This window comes from Ruditapes philippinarum, unplaced genomic scaffold, assembly GCF_026571515.1.
Source record: "Ruditapes philippinarum isolate M1 unplaced genomic scaffold, ASM2657151v2 ctg2167_1_1_1_1, whole genome shotgun sequence".
NCBI lineage: Eukaryota > Metazoa > Mollusca > Bivalvia > Venerida > Veneridae > Ruditapes > Ruditapes philippinarum.
In genome coordinates this window covers 131,747-157,914 of record NW_026852183.1, presented here as the reverse complement: position 1 = coordinate 157,914, position 26,168 = coordinate 131,747, and the positions used below count along the sequence as shown (strand labels likewise).

Genomic DNA, 26,168 nt, shown 5'->3' with positions numbered 1-26,168 from the left:
CCTTAATAATTGGCTAGGTGAACTGTAAGAATACCACGTTGTAAGATATATTTGAAAATGGCAGCTGATGATGTAAAAAAAAACTTACACATAATTTACTGCTTTCATTTTTATTTTATTGATAAATTTTGTTAAACTTATTTGATATTGTATGGGATGTATATTTAACTTTTGTTTTTTAGTGCAATGCAAGCTATTTATGATATATCATGTTTAATGTTTGGAAGATTATTTAATATATAAACATGATAAAAGGGAGGTAATTTTGTACAAACACCTGTCAAAAATTATTGATATTTAGATAAACTGTTTTTTTTATAACACGGAAAGGTATCAAATAAAATCATATATACATTGTATATGTTTACATTCAAACTAGAGCTATAACATCTTGTAGATTAAAGTCCAAATATGTTTAGAGAGGTCAGGGATAAAAAAAAATAAAATGGAGCAGTTTAACTGACAAGCTATTATTCTGCTCTACGCTTAAATCTGCTACTGCCTAAACAACTGTAGGGCATTGTTGCCTTGGGCTAGTTTCAGTCACACCCTTGTCCAATTAACCATAAAGTGTGTAGTTTATATTAAACTTAAAACACAAGTCTTTTTGCGTTTTTCCATTGTTCCAAAGTAAACACACTGATTTTGAAAATTCTAGCTTGCTATCATATTGGCAAATTCCGCTACTTCTGCTAGACTAGCATTCTACCATTTTCTACTCATCCTGCATTGATCTTTATATATGTGTATTTACAAGCTGACAAGTGGAATTTTAAATCCCTTGTGGTATTCCTCACTTAAATTGGAAGGGGCCAACACTTCTTTATTTTTGGAAAAGTTATCATTATGATTGCTAATTTTGGAAGTAAAAAGCTGGTGTATTAAAGTTCAAATTTCAAAAAAAATTGCAATTGGTAAGAGGCCTTTTTTAGGCTACTGTTATATAAGGAGGAAAATCAGTGTTCTAATACTTCTATCACACATTTTTAGGATGCTGAAGTATTCGAGATAACAGATTTCACAACTGCATCAGAATGGGAAAGGTAAGCTTAAGTCAGCTCTTTCAGTTTGGGCAATGGTTTTATGTACAAATTAGTTTTTAGGTATAAATAAAACTTTGCCCTGCGGGGAGTGAATGAGATTCAAGAAATAAAACAGCTGGGGTGCAGAGCAAATACACGCTAATTAGGGTGAAGCGTGTTTTGGCTCTGTGCTCCTGCCATTTTAACTTAATTCTTGACTTTTCGCTTGGCGGGTTCATGGGGCAAAAACACGCTTATTTGCATGGATGTGGGTTGAACTTTTATTTATTAAACTTCCACCTGCGCCCGCTAATTACTGTGTTTTCGCTCTGTGTATCCGCCATTTTATTTCTTAAATATCACTCCCGGCGATGTCTTATTTATTAAACTTCGTCTCGCGCCCTCACTAATTAGCTTGTTTTTGATGGTGCCACTGCCATTTTAAGCAGAATCATAACAACAAATTTCAGCTTTTTTTTTCTACTTTGGGAATGGTGTCGGTACCAGATTGATTGGGAAAAAATGTGTTATTTTGACTTAAATTTGGTAAAAAATGCATTTTTTTCAGCTACAAATCATGAATAAAGATAGCTAAAAGCTTCCATTGTCCAGGTAGAACTATTGAGTGGTGATTTATATAAATATGTTGAATTTAAATGATTTCAGAGAAATCACTTGGCCTTGTGGGAATTTTGAACAGCCATTTTTGGAAATAAAACATTAGAAATTTGGAATTTTAATGTCTATTTTCTATTGGGAACAGTACCATTTTAGGGTAGTAGTTATATATAGAAAAAAACACTGAATTTGTGATTTAGATAGGTGTTGACGTTAGTACAAGTGGTCTCATTAGTGGCCATAGTGGGGTCAGTTATAATAAAGAAACGACTGAAACTGGTGTTCTCAATAGTGGATAAGCCAGGTGGTCAGAATTCTAGATCTTGATATAAAGATCAGAAAATTTGGTTCTTTTAAAGATTTAAGTCTTAATAGTGGGATGGTCTTAATTTTGGCTTTGTCTTAAGTAAGGTTTCTACGGTATTTCTCAGTATTTCATTTATATGAAAATAACAAAACACAAAGTCTTATTAAAAACAAGCAGTGTTGTGATACAAAAATAATAAACCTATATTAAAGTTAATGTTCTTTTTAAAGGAAGAATGTTCTCATAAAAGATTTCTTAGACATATAATATATATGGTAACAGTCCAATGTGGCATTACAAAGAATAAAAATTTAGAATACTTTCTTTACTGTTTTTATGTAACAATTTTAGGTTTATATCTCGGGTCGAGGAAATCTTACATGAATGGAAACTTGTCAGCACACCACCTAAACCACCTGCTCCTAAGGTAAGTTTTAAACATGATTGCATAAAAACATGATACTGTAAGTTTATTGGGCTATATTTTAAATTTGGAACAGATATTCATGAGTATATGTTTTTTACATCATTGAGCTATTAATACACATAACAGGTATTTTGTTCTGATGTAAGAAATTTGTAGATTTATACAAAAACTGAAAATCCAAACTACATTAGCTGATTCAGCAAAATGTAATTATGACCGCATTTAGTGTAATGTGAAAATAAATGATAGCTTTTCTTTAATATGTTTTTTTTTTCAAAACAATTCATGTTACAATGATATTGAAATACTAGTTGCTAAGTGCATGACACTATGTTTATGTTTGATCTTATTGTGGCTACCCTATAATAATTATAGTATGCCTGAACTGTAAAATAATACTAAAATTATGAACTGTTATCTAAGTCACTCATCAAATATTTTACTAGGGTCTATATACAAATGGAAGCTGGGAGGAAAGGACTGAGACCCTAGCATTTGCAGATTTCAAGTTCTCTCTCACGCATTGCTGGCTTAAGTCAAAAGATGAGAAAACAGAAAAATCTGCGGAGAAAGAAAGTGGCGAGGAAGAGGATGATAGTGACAGAGGTATGTGTAGAAAATAACCCCTTAACTTCTTTAAATGGACTTGTCCAGCTTCAGTTGTCGGAGCTGTCCATTATCTATTTCGGGTATATCAGGATGAAAAATTTATTTGTAAATCAGTCAATAGTATAAGAGAATGTGGTGGTGGGATGGTGTTGTTAGTGAACACTTTGGATGATAGCAGTAAGCCACATTGAATTTACCACAGTTCAGCCACATGTCTCTCCTGGGAAGGCTGTCAAGTAGTTTACGAGTACCAGTTGTCTTTACATTCTTAACATTTCATATTTTGAACAGAGATCTGTCTAAATTTGATGTAATACTAAGTTTTCAGCTTTTCGTAAATTATATTTCAGAGATAACTCCGACTGTACATGGAGATTTGATGAACATGGAAAATGATTTCCCATCTAGAGCACACTGTATATGTAGATGGTAAGTTTTAGCATCTCAAAATGAGCCGCGTCATGACAAAACCAACATAATGGGTTTGCGACCAGCATGGATCCAGACCAGCCTGTGCATCTGCACAGTCTGATCAGGATCCATGCTGTTCGCTTACAATACCTATTACAAGTAGAGAAACTGATAGCGAACAGCATGGATCCTGATCAGACTGTGCGGATGGGCAGGCTGGTCTGGATCCATGCTGGTCGCAAAGCCATTATGTGGTTTTGTCATGACATGGCTCAAATAGTTTAAAGTTCAATGATTTTATCTCCTTATATAACAAAGGCCTTTACAAGGCATCCTCACAATTTAATTTTTCTTTAAATTCCTGCAGTTTTTCCAAAAATCTGAACTCTCCCCACCTTTTATACTTCCAAAAGTAGCAATTATAGCAGTTATTTTTAGGCCTCTTCCCAATTAATTTAAGTGAGGAAATTCTTTGAAATTATTCAAAACTGATCATTATTATGATAAAGTTATTTCATCTTGATGTATTCTTTATGAACAATTAGCCAGGTCATCTGGCACTTCTTTGCAATCTGATAACTTTGTCTTCTGTAGAAATTTTATATTTCAATTTTGAATAAAATCTCAAGGCAATACTTACATGAAATTTTGTGTGACAATGACAATTTATTTATTGTGTGTGTGTAAGTTATCGAAAAAATGGATAGAAGAAATATGGATTGCCCTTTGGGTTTGAATGGGTATTTTATTAATAAAAGTGGATTAAAAAAGAGTTACTCCTAAATTCAGAATATTTTTGTGTGTGATTTTCTCAGCTTATCTGGGTGTATGAATGAACTTTTACAAATTTAACTTGAAAATAAACACAACAGGTTAACAAACCCTATTGTCAATGGTAGTGCATCACGAAGCTGGAACAGTAAAAAATAAGGGGTGGGATGGGGTGGGGAGATTAACATGGAATAACCCACTTTTGCAGTGTTTTGGATAGAATATATAACAGGACACTTGGGTATAATTAATTAATGCCAGTTGAGTGGAACGCATTTTTGTAATTTCTTATTTAAATTAGTAAGTTTATGGGCTGATTTGGATGTGAGTTTATTGGTTGATTATAAGGGTTAATCATTGTTTATATATGTTTCTATTCAAGGTATGGACTTCAGGATTTTGTGACACTGAGTCCCACCAACAACACAGAGGCAGTACTAGGAGAGAGCCGAGCCAAACTTTTACTGTCCTCTGTAAACATAGCTCTTACAGATGCTGGATGGTAATATATTGTTGTTGGTTTAGTTTGAAGATTGAGCTGCGTGACGACAAAACCAACATAGTGCGTTTGCGACCAGCATGGATCCAGACCAGCCTGCCCATCTGCGCAGTCTGATCAGGATCCATGGTGTTCGCTAAACCAACCCTATTACAAGTAGAGAAACTGATAGCGAACAGCATGGATCCTGATTAGACTGCGCAGGCTGGTCTGGATCCATGCTGGTCGCAAACCCACTATGTTGGTTTTGTCGCGTTGGGCTCCGATATACTTTGCTCATCTTTTAGTTAAATAATTCAATCACAGATACGTATTGCAGCCTGTGAAATACTGAATTTGTCTTATTTGAAGAAAAAAAGATGAATAAACTGTGTATTTGAAGTTGCCTTTCCTATAACAGGAAAGTCATGTTGGTCCTTTCTTAAAAAAAAAAACTGCCACTTTTTTAAATGACACTAAATATTGTGACCACAAATAGTGTGTAGAATTTAAACGTAACAGATCTACTTTTTGTGAAGTCAAAATGTGTTGTTGTTTTTAAATTTACAAAGAAAGTGTGCAGCAATTATAAATATTTTCTAATATCAAATTTGAGCCTTGTATATCTTTTAACAGTACATATGTTTATTTCTGCTGGAGTGTGAAGAAATCTTGTAGTTTCTTTGAAAGAATGGGGATAATATCAATCACAGAATACAAGAAAACTTATTTGGCATGTGCATTGTAATATATGATTCCTGGCCCCTTGTGGCTGAGGGGTTGTCTGTAATGGTTGAGGCATAAAAATTGCAGCCACCTTTTAACCCTGGGTGAAAGTAACATGTGACTTAATGGGTTTCGAATTACTGGTGTTTGTGTATGCATTTCTTAGCTCCAACAGGTGAGGTGGTTTTCAGTCCCCTGATGTTTCTTTGAAGTTTGTAACACTTGCGGTTAGCCAAAAAACATCTTTCCTATTTCAATGCCATATGAATTATACTGTGTTGGTGTGCCGTAAAACCAAACAAACAAACATACATGTATACGATTCCTGTATTAATTGTTAAGTGACCAGGTTGTTTCAGAAATGAATATAAGCATTTTAATATGTTTTAACTTACATATTATTATAATATCATTTACATGCAAATACTTTTGTTGGTTTTCTTTAAGCTATGCTCAATATCTTTTGTTTACTGGTTCCCTTTTCTCTTCTAGCTGTGTACCAGTATTTGTGCAGATTCATCAGAAATGGAGACGTTTGTACCAGGGTACCTGTGTGTTGCCTGGCTCGAACATTGAGTTTGCTATGGTACATTTAAAAAGGACACCAGCACAGTATAACCATCTTGCTGGACTTCTAGATGTGTTTAAATCAAAACTTGTGAGTACATCAAATAACATGATAGATATTATAATAGCATACAAAATAAGTTATCGTATATGGAGGATATTAAATGAGTGTAAGTTCAATACTGAATTTATTGCACAAGTTGAATAAAATTATATGGGAGCCTCTGGCGAGCATAATATTTTTTTATTCAACGAGTGCAAGAAATTCAGTATTGAACTTACACGAATCCAATATTCTATTTATCACATACCCAAATAAATACCGGTTAAAGTGAAACGAGAGTCATTTTTCAATGACACGTCTATAGTATAACACTAACATTTAGCGCGTCTTTACACTATGTTTGTATAACGCTAATGACGTCACGTCAAAATATATGCACGGCCGTGCAATACCATATTTACGGAGTCGCAAAATCGGCATGGTTGTGTGATAAAAAGAGTTATTAACATTTTATTGTTTAATATTTGTTTTCCAGGCTAAGTGTGGCTTCTAAATGTTGAGGACCATTTTGTGTATTTACATGATTTACCTGTGTTATTAGTTTTTCAAATGATGGAACTAAGTAAAAGAAAACTTGTTTTGACATTTTAAATTGTGATGGTTTGAGAAAGTATTCCACATTTTAACATGTATTGACATGTTTATTAGCATGTCCATCCATGCTATAGATAAATATGCTCTTAAACTGTTGGCCAAATCCCCAGTACCTTATTACCAATGCCCATCCTCAATCTGAAAAATTTTTTAATATACAGCCTGTGTCATGATAAAGTCAAAAGACCCATGTTGTTTTGTCTATTGGAAAGGGTTACTGTACATGAACCATTTGAACTTACAAATATGCTTTATTTGAAAAAATGCACACTTTTTTTGTGGGAGAAACAGGCTTTATCTTAGATATCGCACAATGTGTTACGCACTATGTGTGATTATTACCAATAGATCATGTTGCATGGATATAAAAGCTAAGGAACATCAAAGAACAAATCACAGCCTAGAAATGATTTTATCTTTTTGAATCTATACACAGGGTTCTGTAGCTGATCCAAGACCACCCGTGTCGGTTGCGGTCCGGTTCATGTATATGCTGTATGACTGGGTCAACTCCCCATGGACACAGCCTCTGCCAGGTATATTATCTATATTATTGAGCAACTAAAAAATTCTCAGATAAAAAGGTGCTGGTAGTTTTAATATATCTGTGAGAAGAGATTCTTGTTTTACTGTCTTTTATCTTGTTCAATCATAGGGCGATGCACAATTTTTCCATGAATTGATCTTGGAATTGTGTCTAATGGTCATTTGTCTCTCATTGCTGATTTAGAAATCATGTGAGATAGTTGACCTATGATATGACCAATAAATGTGTTAAAATGGGGAAAAATTCCAGACAAACAAACAAACAAGCTTCAGATAAACTATGCTCAAATTTGATATTAGAAATATCGATAATTGCTGTACAGTTCCTTAGTAAATATGAAATAAACATGTTTTCACTTCACACAAAGTAAATATATGTTATTTTTAGAATTCATTTTTGAGGCAGAATGTGCCTTAACTATGTAACCTTCATATTGCATGTTTGTTAAATATTTGTACAATATATATTGTAGTTCATAGCAGCAAAGTGAGAAAGTTAAATGGTAAGGGAGATTTGTAGAACAGCTGCTGCTGCATGTCTTTTTTCTTTGGTTTCTATAATACTAAAATTTGCTTAAGATATGTGCTTTTTTCCCTAGCATTTCAGCATGAATCGTTTATTTATCAGTAAGCCGTTCTACCTATGACTGTACAATTGATTTTTAGGGTTGTCCGTGCCTGAGTGATTTCTTTAGGATTGTTTGTACCTAAGCTAAAGTAATTTAGGCTGTTGACTTCAAAACCACTTGCCCCTCATCGTAGTGGGTTTAAATCCTGCCTGAGACTTTGATTTGTTCATGTGCCGAAGCTATCCTGCTAGTTTATTGAATTTCATTTGTTATACTCAGGTGCTAGCTGGTACCTGAAGTAATGCACAGAGGGGCACATAAAGGGCACATGAGGAGTACGTGGGTTTTTTCACCAGTTAAGCTTAAGTCTTGGAGTACAGATAAAAAAAACTCTTATAAGGATTTACTTTGTCTTGATTTAAAAGTACTATGCTAAAAACAACAACACAACATTGTAAAGTTTGCACCAACAAAAAAATAGTATTTGCCATTTGTTGTTTTATAAACGTCATTTATTTTTCTGAGGAAGACTGCATGATGCAAATAGGGTCATAGTTAAAAGAAAAAAAAAAGATGTACATTTAATTCTTCTATAAGAGAAAGAGGGAATTAGCACCAAAGTAATTGCGACATGGCTAAATTGTTCTTTATATGACACATACAAGCTGCTCATCATTTATTTAAAAAAGATTAAGTTGCATATTTTGTCTCTTTGCTCGAGCACTTGATTGATTTTTGTTTTATACTTTAAGGTAAAATGGAATGCATTTATTTGTTAACAATTATTAACAGTTTTGCAAGTATTTATTGTATGATTGTGAGTGTTTTTTTTAATGTTATGCAATTAGATATTTTCTAACCCTTATCCTGCTGGAATTGATAAGCCTTTGAAACCAGGTATAGTGTTAGGCAAACCAGCATTATATAGGTGTAGACTAACCTGGTTCTATACAATTGGTTTAAACATTTTTATTTATTTAATTAAGCTTGATTGCAAAACAAGTTCTTGCAACTTATATTAATCACTTTCCAGTAAGCTTTCTAGAACTGGTGTTATATGAAGAAACATGGTTGTGACGTGTAGGGCTTGAACCCATAATCTCTGGGTTGAGAGGCAGACACCTTAATCACTAGGCCTGCACTGCTCCCCTTGGCTGATCAACGCTATATTTACATCCCAAATACTCAAAATAGTTAAATTAAATGGACTTTTCAAAAATAGAGAATGGACATTTCAATTTAAGATATTCAGAGGGTTAAAGCAGCCTTGAGCTTTCTAAACAGAAAATTCTTTATTTTTAGATAAATCGCCTCATAATTATTGTCAAATAAAAAACATTAAGGTGGTAAATGAAATTTTTCTGGCAAAAAAATTTAAAAAAAAAGAAACGAAACCCCTTGATACCTCAAATCTACCAGTCCGCTCCCTATACTAAGTTAGTTAAATGGATGATTTGTTTCCCGATCTTCTATTTTTAGAAACATATGTCACTGATATGTTATAAATAGCACACAGGTTGTTGTTTTAAAGAAGGTTTAACAATGATGAGATGCACTATTTCAAGATAAAATTAGTGAAATACTTAGTATGAAACAACACAGAATTGTTTTTTCAACTGAAGGTAAAAGCTAAAGGCTGCCTTATGGATTGTTAAATATGAAGTTTTGTTGTAAATTATTTTATTATTATGGTTTCTATATAACTATCACAATATATTATACAATATATATATATATATATATATATATTGTAAAAAAAACATTAGAAAACTTTAGAAATGTAATGTATATGGGAAAGCACGGAATATTAAGTCCATGCTTCTTCATGGAAAACATGGAAAATATTCCATGTAGCATGGATAATGTTTCATGTTATTTCCTTGTTTTTCCAGCCCATTTTTTCCAGTCTGAGCCAGGAAAGGGCTTTAAAATTTTGTCCTAATACTCCAGCCTCTTTATTTTCAATGGAAATCACTGGAAAAGCATGGACTTTTTACACCCAGGCAGCACCATTGCACTACTTTTAACATCATTCCCGGTGTACGAGGGATGTCCGGAAAGTTCATATACTTTTTCATTTTTAGCTCACCTGTCACAAAGTGACAGGGTGAGCTTTTGTGATCGCTTTTCGTCCGGCGTCCGTCCGTCCGTCCGTCCGTCGTCCGTCCGTCGTCCGTAGACTTTTTCTTTAAATGACATCTCCTCATAAACCACTAAGCCAATTTCATCCAAACTTCACAGGAATGTTCCTTTGGTGGTCACCTTTAAAAATTGTTCAAAGAATTTTATTCCATGCAGAACTCTGGTTGCCATGGCAACCGAAAGAAAAAACTTAAAATATCTTCTTTTAAAAAACCATAAGAGCTAGAGCTTAGATATTTGGCATGAAACATCTTCTAGTGAGTGTCTACCAAGTTTGTTCAAATAAAAGCCCTGGGGTCAAAATTGGCCCCGCCCCGGGGGGTCATTGATTTTCCCTATATGCATATAGTAAAAACTTAAAAAATCTTCTTTTAAAGAACCCAAAGAGCTAGAGCTAAGATATTTAGCATGAAACATGTTCTCATGGGTGTCTACCAAGTTTGTTCAAATAAAAGCCCTGGGGTCAAAATTGGCCCCACCCCGGGGGGTCATTGATTTTCCCTATATGCATATAGTAAAAACTTAAAAAATCTTCTTTTAAAGAACTCAAAGAGCTATGGCTAAGATATTGAGCATCAAACATGTTCTAATAGGTGTCTACCAAGTTTGTTCAAATAAAAGCCCTGGGGTCAAAATTGGCACCGCCCCAGGGGGTCATTGATTTTCCCTATATGCATATAGTAAAAACTTAAAAAATCTTCTTTTAAAGAACCCAAAGAGCTAGAGCTAAGATATTTAGCATGAAACATGTTCTCATGGGTGTCTACCAAGTTTGTTCAAATAAAAGCCCTGGGGTCAAAATTGGCCCCACCCCGGGGGGTCATTGATTTTCCCTATATGCATATAGTAAAAACTTAAAAAATCTTCTTTTAAAGAACTCAAAGAGCTATGGCTAAGATATTGAGCATCAAACATGTTCTAATAGGTGTCTACCAAGTTTGTTCAAATAAAAGCCCTGGGGTCAAAATTGGCACCGCCCCAGGGGGTCATTGATTTTCCCTATATGCATATAGTAAAAACTTAAAAAATCTTCTTTTAAAGAACCCAAAGAGCTAGAGCTAAGATATTTAGCATGAAACATGTTCTAATAAGTGTCTACCAAGTTTGTTCAAATAAAAGCCCTGGGGTCAAAATTGGCCCCGCCCCGGGGGGTCATTGATTTTCCCAATATGCATATAGTAAAAACTTAAAAAATCTTTTTTTAAAGAACTCAAGGAGCTATGGCTAAGATATTTAGCATCAAACATGTTCTAATAGGTGTCTACCAAGTTTGTTCAAATAAAAGCCCTGGGGTCAAAATTGGCACCGCCCGGGGGTCATTGATTTTCCTTATATGTGTATAGCAAAAACTTAAAAAAATCTTCTTTGAAAAAACCCAAATAGCTAGAGTTAAGATATTAAGCATGAAACATCTTTTAGTGAGTGTCTACAAAGTTTGTTTAAATAAAAGACCTGGGGTCAAAATTGGCCCCGCCCCGGGGTCATTGATTTTCTTTATATGTGTATAGCAAAAACTTAAAATCTTCTTTGAAAAAACTCAAATAGCTAGAGTTTAGATATTAAGCATGAAACACATCTTCTAGTAAGTGTCTACAAAGTTTGTTCAAATAAAAGCCCTGGGGTCAAAACTGGCCCGGCCCCAGGGGTGTCATTGTTTTTAACTATATGTGTATAGTAAAAACGTTAAAAAAATCTTCTTTTAAAAAGCCCAATGAGCTAGAGCTTAGATGTTTAGCATGAAACATCTTCTTATGGGTGTCTACCAAGTTTGTGCAAATAAAAGCCCTTGGGTTAAATTGGCCCTGCAACATTGGGGGGGGGGGCTATATACAGGTGAGCGACCTCAGGGCCATCATGGCCCTCTTGTTTATTGTATAACAATACATACGTTGTACAAATTTTGTCAGCAAAAATATACATATCTAGCGAGCACATTTATCAAAAATTACTAAATTGTGACTTACGTTTGTATTTTACAGTATTAACATACAACATTATATACACCGTCATGGAGCACTTTGACAACGTCAACAGCGTCAATTTAACTTCATGTTTATCCACTATTCAATTTCTTTCGATTAAAACAGCCATGGAACTTGTCTGGCGTATACTTTATACATGTTATGTTCCCTTGCTATTACTTAATGAATTTCATATACTACATTTAAAAAACAACAACAAAGGTGTCACTGATTCCAATACAGTGTGTGAGATGTCTGTCTTTTTCAAGGATTGTTGTAACGACATTTTGGCCATTCTACTTTTGGTCATCTGATACGTTTCTTATACAAAATACTGTCATCACCGCTTCTTTATCCTGTTTGACAATTAAACTCAAGTTGCCCATAACAATTTGTGGTTGATTTTGTTTTAAAAGTAAAAATTATAATCATTATTAGCGTTGCTTTGAAGTTAAATAACATTACGTTGCTCCGTCCTTGAATTTGACATCATTTTTTTTACACAAAACTAACGCAACTTCATTGCATATAATCCTCGTTAACAAGTTGTTTCTTTGCGTATGACGTCTTTATTTTCACCAAATATCAAGCAATAGTACCTTTTGATGTCACAACATTTAAACAAGAGTTTGCGTTAGATTTAGCAACTTTTTATTCGTGTAGCTATTGTCATGAAATCAAAGTGCTCCGTGATTCGTTGATCATATTGCCATGGTGATTGGCAATTTGCGAATACAACTTTTATCATGTTTTTCTAATTTAGATATTTGTAGCAGAATAAATACTTTAGCAAAATATTTAATCATCATATTAATATGACTGCTTATATTATAATGATTTTATAGCCTTGTCTATGAAATTTCCGGACAGCCCTCGTACATATATTATTACTTATTATATAAAAGATATTGCTCCATTTAACACTCAAACAGTACATTTAGCAATAGTCACTCTGCATCTCTTACATCTCTTACATTTTTGTTGTTGTTGTTCTTTTTTTACCTTGATTAGTCTTTTTCATATCTTGGAACTTTCCTATCAAACAAAATCTGAAAAATTGTGTCAAAGTTTGGCAAAGCTCATGATGGTCATTTGATAAAAAATTTACAAAAATAAATTGTGTTATTATATATTCAGACTTTGATGATGAAGTTGGATGTTCTGGGTTTGAGCAGCTGCCGTTCGGTGCATGTGAGGACCCTGTCAGGTATATGCTTAAAATTTTAAAATGATACATTACCATGTTTGACAGCTGTGGATTTAGATTTCTGTCACAAATGTTGTAATTTCTTTTTTTATGCCAAAAGAAAGTTTGTGTTTATACAAGACAATATGCCAGCCCACAAAGCTCAGTCAGTTAGAGCGAGAGACTTGTAATCTCAACATGGTGGGTTCGATTTTCAAGGCTGGCCAACTAAAATTACTTATCAGTCTTTTGGATGAGACTTTAAATGGAGATACCATTTATGAATGCTTAATCATTTGGCACATTAAAGAACCAAAAGAAGCTTCTGGAGTTTGAGCATCTTTCTATCCTCCAAAATATAAAGTGGTTAATGCTCTTCTGGAGGACTGGCTCATGTGGGCAATTGGTGACAAGTATAAATAAAATTAAATAGACTATCTTTACCAGATAATGCGTAAAGTACAGATCAAATTGTTAATGAAGCTCAAGGGTCACACTTTGTATTCATAAAATATATGGAATAAAATGCAAAAGCAATTATACAGTATTAAATTTTAAATGCAAGTCAATCGTCACCACAGTCATAAGGACACAACATAAGGACATAGTGGGAACTTTCGACTTGCATATTTTCAAACCTCATGGTAAAAACGACCCGTGCATGTCCTTACATAGTAATAATTATAAAGTGAGGGCATCATTCAGACACATTCCTAGTTTATTATTTTTATTTGCTTTCAGTGCCTTAAGTTTATACTGCACATGGCCAAGTCTATCTGAGGATATGATTGTAGAAAATCAAGTTTATTCGTAAGTAGAGTGTTACAACTTTAATGAAGGTGAAACTTTCAGAAAGAATCAAGAACTTTTTGTACAATTTAAGCATAATTAAAAAGTGCTGACATTTAAAAATGTTTTAAATTCAATGTAAATGTGCCCTTTTTGAAGAAATTGGTTCCCGCTCAGCAGTGACTCATTTTCTCAGATAAAAACGTAAAAGGCCTAGAAAGGACAAAGAAAAGTAAAATAAAGAAAAAAGCTCATGATTAACAAATATTTTCATTTTCTGATAACATTAAAAAAAAAAACAACATAAATGAATCAAATACAGTCCAACCCCGTTTATTCGAAGTGCCTGGGACTGAATATTTACTCTGAATAATCGATGGGTTCGAATAATCGGAATCCGAATATTGTGATAGACGAATACTACTCCACTTTGACAAATCGTAGCAAAACTACCGTTTACAACACGTTTCGTTTCGCGCAAAACCTTGATAATGGCCGTGTTGTTACTACGGTATTTACAGCTAAACTCTGGTATTTTCGATTAGGAAAAAAGGCTCTTATGTAGCGTTTTGGATGTTTTGACAAATTTACATATTCGGTATGTATGAAAAATATTGCTGTCATCTCCAAGCAATAACAGTAACAAAATCGGACACGGTACATCGCTTTTCATTTTCGGTAATTAAAGTTGATTAAAGAACACAAAAAGAGCTATTATCACGATTGTCTAAATACATGCATGACTATTGATGTATTTCACAAGTCGACCAGTCAGCGAGTGGATCTGCGCCAATTAGTCCGACTTCGAATAATAATTAGGCTTGTTTCGAATAATAGGTGTGCGATTCTTTCATAATTGTATAATCGGGACCGAAATTTTACTTCGAAAAATAGGAGGTATTTGGATAATGCCTTTCGAATAATGCGCTGGTATTTATATTGATTTATATAGAGATAAAAACGGGACCGCCGATCTATTTCGGATAATGCCAGGTATTCGAATAAAGGGTTGTTGAATAACCGGGGTCGGACTGTATTTTCAAATTTTCGAATGGTAGAGTTTTAATTGTATATGAAAGGATATATTTTTGTCCCAAAAATTCTGAACTTTGTTTCAATGACCTTTCAGTGACCTTGACCCTCTCCAAGCTCCTCATTGGTCAGTTAGAATACAGATGACAGAGGATCCACAATGCTTGCTGGGTAATTTTTGTAATATTTTAATAAGTCTGTTTACATTGTAAAATGTAGCAGAACAAGCATGTCTGTTTTTACGTACATTTTACAGGAAAAACAAACAACACTCATTAGAAAATGGGCCTCAAAGCAAAATGACTTCAATCTAACTGGTCATCTATGGGTGTAAATTTCAAATTATCGTGGCAAATTGTTTTGTGGGAAAGATCATTAGTTTTACCCTTGATTAATTTCTTGTACAGGTACAATTTGCATGCAGTTGAATGAAATGTGTATTTACTTCATGGAAACATCTTCTTGGAAACTATTTCTTGGAAATAACTTCTTGGAAACTACTTCTTGGAAATAACTTCTTGGAAACAACTTCTTTGGAATATCTTCATGTATACACTATGTTGAAATACAAAATCTAATGACTTTATTGAATGGTATATCAATGTAAGGGAAATGTACCAAGAAATTTCTGTTGGTTTGATTGTCAAAGTTTTTCTTTTCTTTTCCTCTTTTTCAGGAGAGTATCTGATAAATTTCTTGGCACTTTGTCATAGAAAAGAGACTTTAGATCAGCTGATAGGTGGGTTTGGTTCAGAAATGAGAGAAAGTGGTAAGATTCCATTACAGTATTGAAATATTCATGTTCAGTCATTTCAGTTTATGTTCTAGTCCTTACCCCTAAATCAGCTCAAATATATATTTGCTTTCTCAAATTTGAAGAAAAACTTATTTGTAAGTTTAACTCTTAAAGGAACTCCACTAAGGTTCAAAAACCTAAAAACATACAATTTTAATTCCTTACATAGACCAGCTGGGGCATTTGGAACGACAGATGGTTAAGAAATATAATCAGAAATACATTGAAAATAGTTTTTTTTTTTTTGTTTTTTGCTATTCTCAGTCAAATTGGAGTGAAATTTTTGTTGGTGTTTTTTCCACAATTGGAATAATTAATCTGGAAAAACAGAGTTAGAAAATGACCTGAAATTTTTCATACAAGTTGTTGGTCTGGACATTTATCTTGAAAAATCATTTCCAGTCCCCTCATGTCAAAAATTATGTTGAGTCCCTTTAACATCCAGCTCTGATTTTGAACTGTCTTTTGCTAACATCATTGACAGTGATATCAAATTGCTTAATGTTATTAGATAACTATTTTGTGTCCAGTAAGATTACTTGAATTTTGCATTTGCTGACCTGGTCCTATAATGGAAGTTAGGATTTTTTTTTTTTTTTGAAAAAGATTTAATTAAATGTTTTCTGTATGTATTAATCATAAACTATACAGTTACAGGTGAAATGTGATTGTGTCATTATGAAAGACAGATTTTTTATGGCATGGAGAGATTTTGTTGTTTATATTTCAGACTCTACTGGAGAAATTAGTAATGCATTACAGAAGTTAACTGAGCCATCAGTAGGGTATAACATCCCATCTCTAACGTCATATGTCTCTCAACCACAGAAACAAGCTGGCAAGGCTAAAGATGCTCCGATACAAGGGGAACTTTTGGACCAAATTGTACAAGTACGACTTTAAATCAATAAACCCTGTTTGCTCTTGGTTAAAATCTTGGTTCAAACAATTTTATATCATGACTGCAAATTCATATATTACTTGGACATTTTAACATACTTAATACTCAATGATTCACCTTCAAAAATAATGATTTCATAAAATCCTATGTTAAAGAGATGGTGAGGGTATTCGTCACTCCTGTGACAGCTTTAGTTTCAATATGACTGTATAAAAAATTTAATTCTTTTATTCATCTTTTATATTTTTCAGTTCTTGTTCCCTGATGCAGCTAAGCCAATATCTGCAGATAATGAAGAAGAATATATGAGGGAGACCACGCCACAACCACCAAAGGTTAGTAATAATAACCCACCTATATCATTAGTGTTAATGATTAGTATTCAGGTTTAATATTAAGGTTACCTGTAAGGTTTAATGATAAGGGTAATTGTCAGTATAAAGGTTTAGCCTTAAAGTTTAGTATTAAGTTTTATCACATATCCATGCTGTTTTTGCAACTCTGTAAATATGGTATTGCACAACCGTGCATATTTGACGTGACATTATTTGCATATATATAAACATAACGTTAAGACGAGCAAAATGTTAGTGTTACACTATAGGCGCATCAACAAAAATGGTTCTTTTTCACTTCAAATGGTCCTTATGTTTGGTATATGAGTAATAGAAATATTAAATTTGTGTAAGTTCATCACTGAATTTATTGAACTTGTTGAATAAAATAATATTATGCTCGCCAGAGGCTTGCATTTTATAATTTTATTAAACTTTTTCAATAAATTCAGTATTAAACTTACACTCATTGAATATCCTCTATTTATAACATTAAAATTCATCATTTACATTTAGCATAAAGGATTAGCATAGATAGTGCTGAACTTGTCAGTCAAAGAGTCAGTAAATTGTATCGGGGTAGACGTATCGGATTTTTCACCGAAACATATTTCAACTATCAGGTAGCTTATGGAACTTCCAAGGTTCTATTCAGGTATCCGTTCGTGCTTGAAATAATGCACAGAATGGCACCTGAGGTCTTCCTCCACCAGTAAAGCTGGAATGTCTCGATATGACCTATACTGTGTCCATGTGACGTAAAACCCAAAACAAACAAACAAAAACATATTTCAAGTCATCTCATTTTTACCTTGTCTATTTCATAAGAAAATGTCAAGCTACATGTAGTAGTAGCATCTTTGTCCTGGTTGTACAAAAACTTTTATTTAGCCCATTATTCATACATTTTAAAAAATATCAACACAAAACTTGGAATACTTGCTTATCATGACAAGGTGCAGTTGTTAGACAAGGGGCATAATTCTAAAAGTAATAATCTTAGAGACATGCCCCTTTTAACTTAGATTTTAAATTAGACAAGCACACAATGCTCTTGTTAATAGATAGTTTTGTAATTTCTTGTATTTCAGGAACTTCCCAAGCAATTAAAGTCATCACAGGTTGATGGTCTGTTACATAAATTGGCTATATGCTTGTGTGTATTGAACCATAACCATGGCGGTGTGTGTGCAGTGGCCCAGATCTGGCAGGAATTTATCTTAGAAATGAGATATAGATGGGAAAATAACTTCTTTATTGAGGGGTTAGTGCTGTATTTAATTTTGTAGTGCTTCATTTGCTAGATATACTTAAGTAACAATGGTGGTGGTGTTGGTAGTTTTCACTTCCGTTCATGAAAGTAGGCTACATTGACTTTAACAGAGCACAGTCCCAGCCACTGCATCGTTCCTGGGCAGGCTGTCAAGCAGTTTATCAGTACTAGTTGCCTTCACTTATGCAAGGAACTGAAACTTCTGTACATACCAGAGCAGATATACAGTGCGAAAGACCATAGAAAAGATTTCATGATCAATCACAAAGAATGTGACTTGCGCCCTCCGCGATTATATCTATATAATTAGTCTTCTAAAACAATTTCCAAACATCCAAGAATATGTGGAATAATTATGTACTGCAAATGTTTATATGCATTGTAAGTAATCATTAAAATATATGCATTCATTTCTTATTGAAAAATTTGGCATAGACTTTTTCGAAAAAATATTTCTAATTACCTCCCTTTATTTACTTGAAATGTAACTTTGGTAATAACTTTAGAAATAATGTTTTTTTGGAACTTACAATATGGATAAATCTTCATTTGAGCATTATATTTATGATATAAAACCATAAAAAAATGAGTTTCTGGATCTTTAACTTGTTTAAAGTTTGAAACCATATTTTGTTGATAATTGGTTTTGGATATCAAGAAGCTAATACCTTTGTGAAGTTCCTTTAAGGGGTATTGACAAAAAATAGATTAATATAGTCATGGTCAAAGTCTGTTGGCTAAAAATACATTTTCCTACATGTCATCAAAGAAGGGCTTTAGTTTTAACCTTGTCTAGGGGAAATTTGGGAGTACCTTTTGATGTTGATCAATATTCTTGTTAACTTAAAAAAGAAAACACAGAATAATACTTGTCAACTCTGGGATTGCTGAATTAATTTCCGCTTGTGTAAACTTGATTGTATTTTTGAGTTGAAACAAAACTAGAGTGCATCACCTTTTTACACATGTTTCAAATGATCTTTTTTGTTTCAGGATAGAAAAAGGACCACCTAATTTAGGGTCTTGCTTACTCCAACAGAAATTACAGGTAATTTAAACAGTATATTAAATCTTGTGTTTCCAAATTTAAAGGAAGCCTGCTGAGAAGAAAGTCTAAAAAACCTAAAATTTGTTAATCTAACTCATGTTTTAATTTATAGTGTTTGAATACTTTTTCATTTTAGGCCATCATGAAAAATTTTAAGTGACATGCCCACTCAAGGATATATAATGAGTGATCAGGTGAAACTCAAATTAGTTAACATTTTGCCATAATTCCATTCAATTTAATAATTAACTTCCCATGAATGATAAATAACATGGAAATTGTTGTAAATATCCATCTGAATGAACCATTAATGTTCATTTTATAAAAAAAAAATGGGTCAGTATTTGTATATTTTAGGCAGATTATATTTCATCTGCAATATTTTCCAAAATTAACAGTCTGTCAATCATTATTATAACAGTCAATCTTTTGAAATAAACAGTCAATACAGCTCAACTTGACAATGAAAAAATGAGCATAATGTCACTTTAAAATAATTATTAAATTTATTCTGGCTGGGACAGAGTGAGCAAATGATTTGAAATTCTGCACACATATTAGGAGAGTAAAGAGGCAGATACCTTAACTACAAGGTCAGTTAGGTCACCGCCCCTTTCCTTTTTGCTTTGGTTTTCAGTGACTATAATAGGTCTTACATTCTTATTTATATCTAATAATTTGTGATAAAATTAATGCCAAACTTTTTCTGTGAATCTCATTTTGTATAAGTTTTGTTTGGAAGGATAATTTGAAGTGTATTATATTATAAGGAACTGTAAAACATACATGTATGTTAGTTGCTGATGAAACTCGTACCAAAGTATCTAAATTGAAAGAAATATGATCATCAATATAATGCATGTGGTTCATGCATAAAATCATTGCTGCACCTACAAAATATTCAATTAAATCTGTTTGTTCTTTACTTGATTGACATGCATTAACTCACCAAGAACTGTTTTGCAAAGAATCTGTTAAATTATCTGGCTGTGACCGATGTTGGTTGGAATTCTGCCAACGACTTTGAATTATTTCAAGAGACTGTGAGTAAGCTTACAGGATGTCAATGGTTTCTACTCAAGTGCCTGTTTATGCCTCAAATAATGCACAAAGAGGCATATGCATTCCTCATTCACCAGTAAAGCTGGAAAGTCACCGTATGACCTTTACAATATTGGTGTGACTTTGAATTCAACAGAATAAAAAGGATGAAAATAACAACCTTCAGATCACCAGAAGGAAATGAGGGATATTTAAGTTAAATTAATATGTAATTTATGTTTTTCCGATAATGAAGCTGTAGACCCCCCTTTAATCTTGACCATTTATATTTGTTATTTTCACTGTACCTTTAAGCTATTTTTACTTCAATTCAAGGATAAAGTACAATGTAATTTTAAATGAATATCCTCTTCTCATGTTAATGAACTTAATTATTTCGATACATAATTATTTTGAAATATCTATTTTTCAGATGTTAAACTGTTGTATAGAACATAAGAAAAAGAGGGAACAGCTCCATAAAGGTTATACTGGGGAGCCAGATTCCCCTCCAAGTTCCCCGTACAGGGGCCCCTCGACATCCCAGGTGTCAAGATCAATGTCTCATGACGATAGTTTCATTAACCAACCACAGAAACAATGTTCTACAGAATAATGATCCAAAACATGAATCAAGCACAGTCATCAGAAAACATGTCCTGTAGTGCTGCAGAACAATCAAGGCAAATCCTAGTGCAATTAAAAAAAATTACACAAGGACTGGTTTATCCCTAAAACTTACAAGTTCTGGTGAATCAAGTGATGATGAAGAATTCTTTGAGTGTAATGATGATGAAAATAACCAGTCTGGTGAAAAAGATGAAGATACTTCTGCTGGGAACCAGACTTCTGAAAACCAGCAGCAGATGCAGGATGAAAATCAATCTGATAATGAGGGTAACCAGTCTGTAAATAATGAAGATAACCAGTCTGAAAATGAAATGGATTGTGAACCAGTCAATATTTCACAGACTAGTTCTCAAAATACATCATTGACTGATTCTCAGATTAGAGAATTTGACTGGTTCGAGCAGAGACAAAGTGTAAGCAATGCATCTGTGACAAGTGACACCAGCGTTCAAGGATAGTTATTCACACAAACCAGAAGGAAGACTTTGCTTTATTCCAGGATTTAAAATTGGTGGAATTTTGTGAAGAAAAAATGTATATACCAATAACACAAGAGCCGGCGCCCATGACTGAAGATATGTTAGAGGAGCATGCTGAAGTTCTTGCTAAGTAAGACATTTTTTCTCTCATATTTGTCAAAAACAATGATCATTACCAAGTTTTGTTGTGCCTATCATTGGCATTTCCCAGTTCAATGATTTTTGTCAGAATTATGGCTTATTGAATGATTTTTGTGCCCCCACTTTAGGGGCATGAACAGCCATGTCCAATACATGACCCTATTTATTTTGGGGTCATAAGGTCAACGGTCAGGGTCACTATGATCTCTACACGGAAAATTGTGGTTTCTTGGGCATAACTTAAGTTCCATTTTGCCCACAGTGTTCAAATTTCATAGGATGATTGTCAATATTGAGAAGAAGACCCCTAGTAATTTTTGGGTCACAAGGTCAAAGGTCAAGGTTACTATTACCTTAAAACTGAAAACAGTTTTTGCTCAATAACTAGTATTAATCAACCTACAGCTGTAAAATTTTATAGGATGAACAGCCATGTTCAATACATGTCCCCTATTGATTTTATGGTCATAAGGTCAAAGGTCAGGATCACACTGACCTTAACACTGAAAATTGTGCTTTCTGGAGCATACCACAAGTTCCATTTGACTTACAGTATTCAAACTTCATAGGATGATTGCCTATATTGAATTAAAGAACTATATCTATATTGGGGGTCACAAGGTCAAAGGTCAGTATCAAATGACCTTAATATTGTTAACTGTTTTACAACTTCATAGGATGATCACTTATATTGAGTACATTAATTATATGCTCTAAAAATTTGCCTAAATTATGTTATACTCCTGGCGTCTTTTTGTCCATCCGTCGTAGCATTTTCACTTACAAGATAACAACTTGATGTGCTGGATTGGCTGGAACAAAATACATTCTCAAACAGTAGATCCTTTAGAATCTGTCCGTCCAACACCATTTACATCTATACATTATACATTACAACTGATGACAAAGTTATGCTCATCACGTATAAAAAGAAGCATTCTGAATGGTATCTTTTATCTCTACTTCGTTTTCCACAATTATTCACAGGGATTTTTTTTGGCTTATTTTATAGCCGTTATTGGGTCATATTCCCAATTAAAAATAGTATATTATTTTCCCAAACCACAGGAAAAAATTCCCAATTGAAAGTTACAAAATAAAAATATTGAATAAAAATTCTAACATCTTTGCAAATAAAGGCTTTTTTACTGTATTAGTGCTTAAATGTTTGAAGATGCCATCATAGACAGTAATTGTTTGCATCCATTTAATCACTGCAAAATTTCAGTCATGCATTTTTTCCCAATTTTTAACAAAACACCGCTAAAGTTCCCAATTCCATGGGTATGTGTCATGTTCCCAAAATCCTGGAAAAAATCCCTGATTCATAAAAAATATTCCCATGTCTTACAAATGCTTCATCCTTACTAAAAAAAAACACTTTTCAGGCATCTTGTTTAAATTTATGCATTGTTAAATGATAGAATAGAAATTGATTTTACAAAGAATATTGTTATTTAATCATATCATTTAAATATTTTATAATATTTCACAATGTTATTTATAAATATTTGATGTTTAATTGGTGGGCGCCGTTTGTCAGCAAATATTATGAACAAGCAATCTATGTTTTTTCAACAGATCATGGCTTTAAAAACATTATTTTATGAAATATTTATCTTTTTTTCACAAGTTTGTTGTTAGAATTTTCATTTTTAATCCTGTATTTATTTTTTGCCCTTTTCTTGAACACTTATATAATTTGCGTATAGCAAACTACACCAAGTTATACCGAGACATGCTTAATTGTAGTGAGTAGGATTTACATAGAGCGTTTCCAGACCATTCTATTTGAAAGACCCTGCCTGTGATAAAATTTGAATGAGACTTTACAGGATTGTTTTGTAGCTCAAGTACATGTGCATATCACATAGAATGATTTTTGACTAAGTTCCGGCCCTTCCATGATCAAGGCTGCAACATGCTACAAAGTAGGCTAAGAAGCTTTGCCGTATAGGGGTATGTGTACATACATTTATAAGATTTAGAAAGTAAGAAGGCAGGAGTACAATTTTGTAAGCATGAGGATGGTCAAAACTATTTTATTATAGGATAAAAAAGTTAAGATTTTCATTTGGAATAGGATCATATGTATAGTTTAAACTTTTACATTTCTACATTGTACATCATTACCCACCCATCACTTCTTTATTATTTTAACAGACTTGGAACATCAGCAGAAGGGGCGGAGCTAAGAGCAAGAATGCAGAGTGCTTGCCTATTGTCAGACATGGAGTCATTTAAAGTAAGTTTGTTTCTTTCCGAATCATACATATATGATAGCTTCATTTTACTCAATTTTTCAGTATAGTAAGATCAACTGTTTTGTTGTAGTACTTTCTGTTAGTAAATGTTCATTATTACAAAAAGACAGATTATAAAAAAGCAGTTTTATATCTAATTATTTAAGAATTATTACCAAGAAATAATTTTTTGCATGTTTTCTTCACACTAAGTTTAATAGGGAGAGAATGATCACTGGTTTGATCTTGATGATGGTAATATTATGTATATTTCTTTGATAGTGCTTATGTAATAAAAAAAAAGAAATGAGCCGTGTCATGACAAAACCAACATAGTGGGTTTGCGACCAGCATGGATCCAGACCAGCCTGCGCTTCCGCGCAGTCTGATCAGGATCCACGCTGTTCGTTATCAGTTTCTCTACAGATGTGCAGGCTGGTCTGGATCCATGCTGGTTGCAAACGCATTATGTTGGTTTTGTCATGACACGGCTCAAATAGAATTTATCCTGTCTCCTTTAACTTATCAGCATGTAAAGCATAAGAATTTTATCAATCTACAATGGGCCATACGAGACCCTCTCTCCTGCAATGATTTCAAAAAAAACAACAAAAAAATAGAAAGATCCTTTTGTGTTTTATTCGGAAAATGATTCTCATAATAACGTCACCTTGTGCAGTAACAGGTTAACTCATATTAAATTATATAAGGAGTTAACCCATTACTGCACTAAGGTGACAATAAGTTTGATTTTCTTTCTTTAATGTATTCATTAGGATTTATATTTAGTTATATATTTATGCCCCCATTTCGAAGAAAAGGGGGTATATTGCTTTGCACTTGTCGGTCCGTCGGTCCGTCGGTCTGTCGGTCCGTCGGTCCGTCGGTCCGTAGACCAAATGGTTTCCGAGTGATAACTAAAGAACCCTTAGGCCTAGGAACTTCAAACTTGGTATGGTGATTGGTCATGACCAGTAGATGACCCCTATTGATTTTGGGGTCAAGGGGTCAAAGGTCAAGGTCACATTGACCTTGAAAGCAAAAACGGTTTCCGATCAATAACTAAAGAACCTTAAGGCCTAGGAACTTCAAACTTGGTATGGTGATTGGTCATGACCAGTAGATGACCCCTATTGATTTTGGGGTCAAGGGGTCAAAGGTCAAGGTCACATTGACCTTGAAAGCAAAAACGGTTTCCGATCAATAACTAAAGAACCTTAAGGCCTAGGAACTTCAAACTTGGTATGGTGATTGGTCATGATCAGTAGATGACCCCTATTGATTTTGGGGTCAAGGGGTCAACGGTCAAGGTCACATTGACCTTGTAAGCAAAAACGGTTTCCGATCAATAACTAAAGAACCTTAAGGCCTAGGAACTTCAAACTTGGTATGGTGATTGGTCATGATCAGTAGATGACCCCTATTGATTTTGGGGTCAAGGGGTCAAAGGTCAAGGTCACATTGACCTTGAAGCAAAAACGGTTTCCGATCAATAACTAAAGAACCTTAAGGCCTAGGAACTTCAAACTTGGTATGGTGATTGGTCATGATCAGTAGATGACCCCTATTGATTTTGGGGTCAAGGGGTCAAAGGTCAAGGTCACATTGACCTTGTAGGTAAAAACGGTTTCCAATCAATAACTAAAGAACCTTAAGGCCTAGGAACTTCAAACTTGGTATGGTGATTGGTTATGACCAATCAGATGACCCCTATTGATTTTGGGGTTAAGGGGTCAAAGGTCAAGGTTACATTGACCTTGTAGGTAAAAACGGTTTCCGATCAATAATGAAAGAACCCTTAGGCCTAGGGACTTCAAACTTGAGATGGTGATTGGTCATGATCAGTAGATGACCCCTATTGATTTTAGGGTCAAGGGGTCAAAGGTCAAGGTCACATTGACCTCTTAGGTAAAAACGGTTTCCGATCAATAACTTAAGAACCCTTAGGCCTAGGAACTTCAAACTTGGTATGGTGATTGGTCATGACCAGCAGATGACCCCTATTGATTTTGGGGTTAAGGGGTTAAAGGGCAAGGTCACATTGACCTTGTAGGTAAATATGCTTTCCGATCAATAACTTAAGAACCCTTATGCCTAGGAACTTCAAACTTGGTATGGTGATTGGTCATGACCAGCAGATGACCTATTGATTTTGGGGTCAAGGGGTCAAAGGTCAAGGTCACATTGACCTTGTAGGTAAAAACGGTTTCCGATCAATTAACTAAAAACGCTTAGGCCTAGGAACTTCAACCTTTGTGTGATGATTGGTCATGACCAGCAGATGACCCCTATTGAGTTTTAGGTGAAGGGGTCAAAGGTCAAGGTCACATTGACCTTGTAAGTAAAAACGGTTTCTGATCAATAACTCAAGAACACTTAGGCCTAGGAACTTCAAACTTGGTATGGTGATTTGTCATGACCAGCAGATTACTCCTATTGATTTTGGGATTAAGGGGTCAAAG

General features: G+C 33.9%; 1 protein-coding gene across 1 annotated transcript in view; it reads left to right on the top strand.

Moving 5' to 3' along the window:
* Positions 1-26,168, top strand: part of LOC132751861 (rab3 GTPase-activating protein catalytic subunit-like) — a 34,326-nt gene continuing 8,158 nt past the window's right edge. The window contains exons 1-22 of the mRNA XM_060742073.1: positions 1-72; positions 991-1,043; positions 2,299-2,374; positions 2,821-2,980; positions 3,334-3,412; positions 4,548-4,667; positions 5,862-6,027; positions 7,031-7,130; positions 7,614-7,643; positions 12,950-13,019; positions 13,740-13,808; positions 14,917-14,990; positions 15,496-15,588; positions 16,346-16,506; positions 16,768-16,851; positions 17,943-18,115; positions 19,118-19,172; positions 20,647-20,815; positions 20,851-20,896; positions 20,932-21,256; positions 21,343-21,452; positions 23,627-23,708. Coding sequence (XP_060598056.1) covers positions 58-72; positions 991-1,043; positions 2,299-2,374; positions 2,821-2,980; positions 3,334-3,412; positions 4,548-4,667; positions 5,862-6,027; positions 7,031-7,130; positions 7,614-7,643; positions 12,950-13,019; positions 13,740-13,808; positions 14,917-14,990; positions 15,496-15,588; positions 16,346-16,506; positions 16,768-16,851; positions 17,943-18,115; positions 19,118-19,172; positions 20,647-20,815; positions 20,851-20,896; positions 20,932-21,256; positions 21,343-21,452; positions 23,627-23,708 — 2,310 coding nt within the window. The 5' untranslated portion in view covers positions 1-57. The remainder of the gene's footprint in view (positions 73-990; positions 1,044-2,298; positions 2,375-2,820; positions 2,981-3,333; positions 3,413-4,547; positions 4,668-5,861; positions 6,028-7,030; positions 7,131-7,613; positions 7,644-12,949; positions 13,020-13,739; positions 13,809-14,916; positions 14,991-15,495; positions 15,589-16,345; positions 16,507-16,767; positions 16,852-17,942; positions 18,116-19,117; positions 19,173-20,646; positions 20,816-20,850; positions 20,897-20,931; positions 21,257-21,342; positions 21,453-23,626; positions 23,709-26,168) is intronic.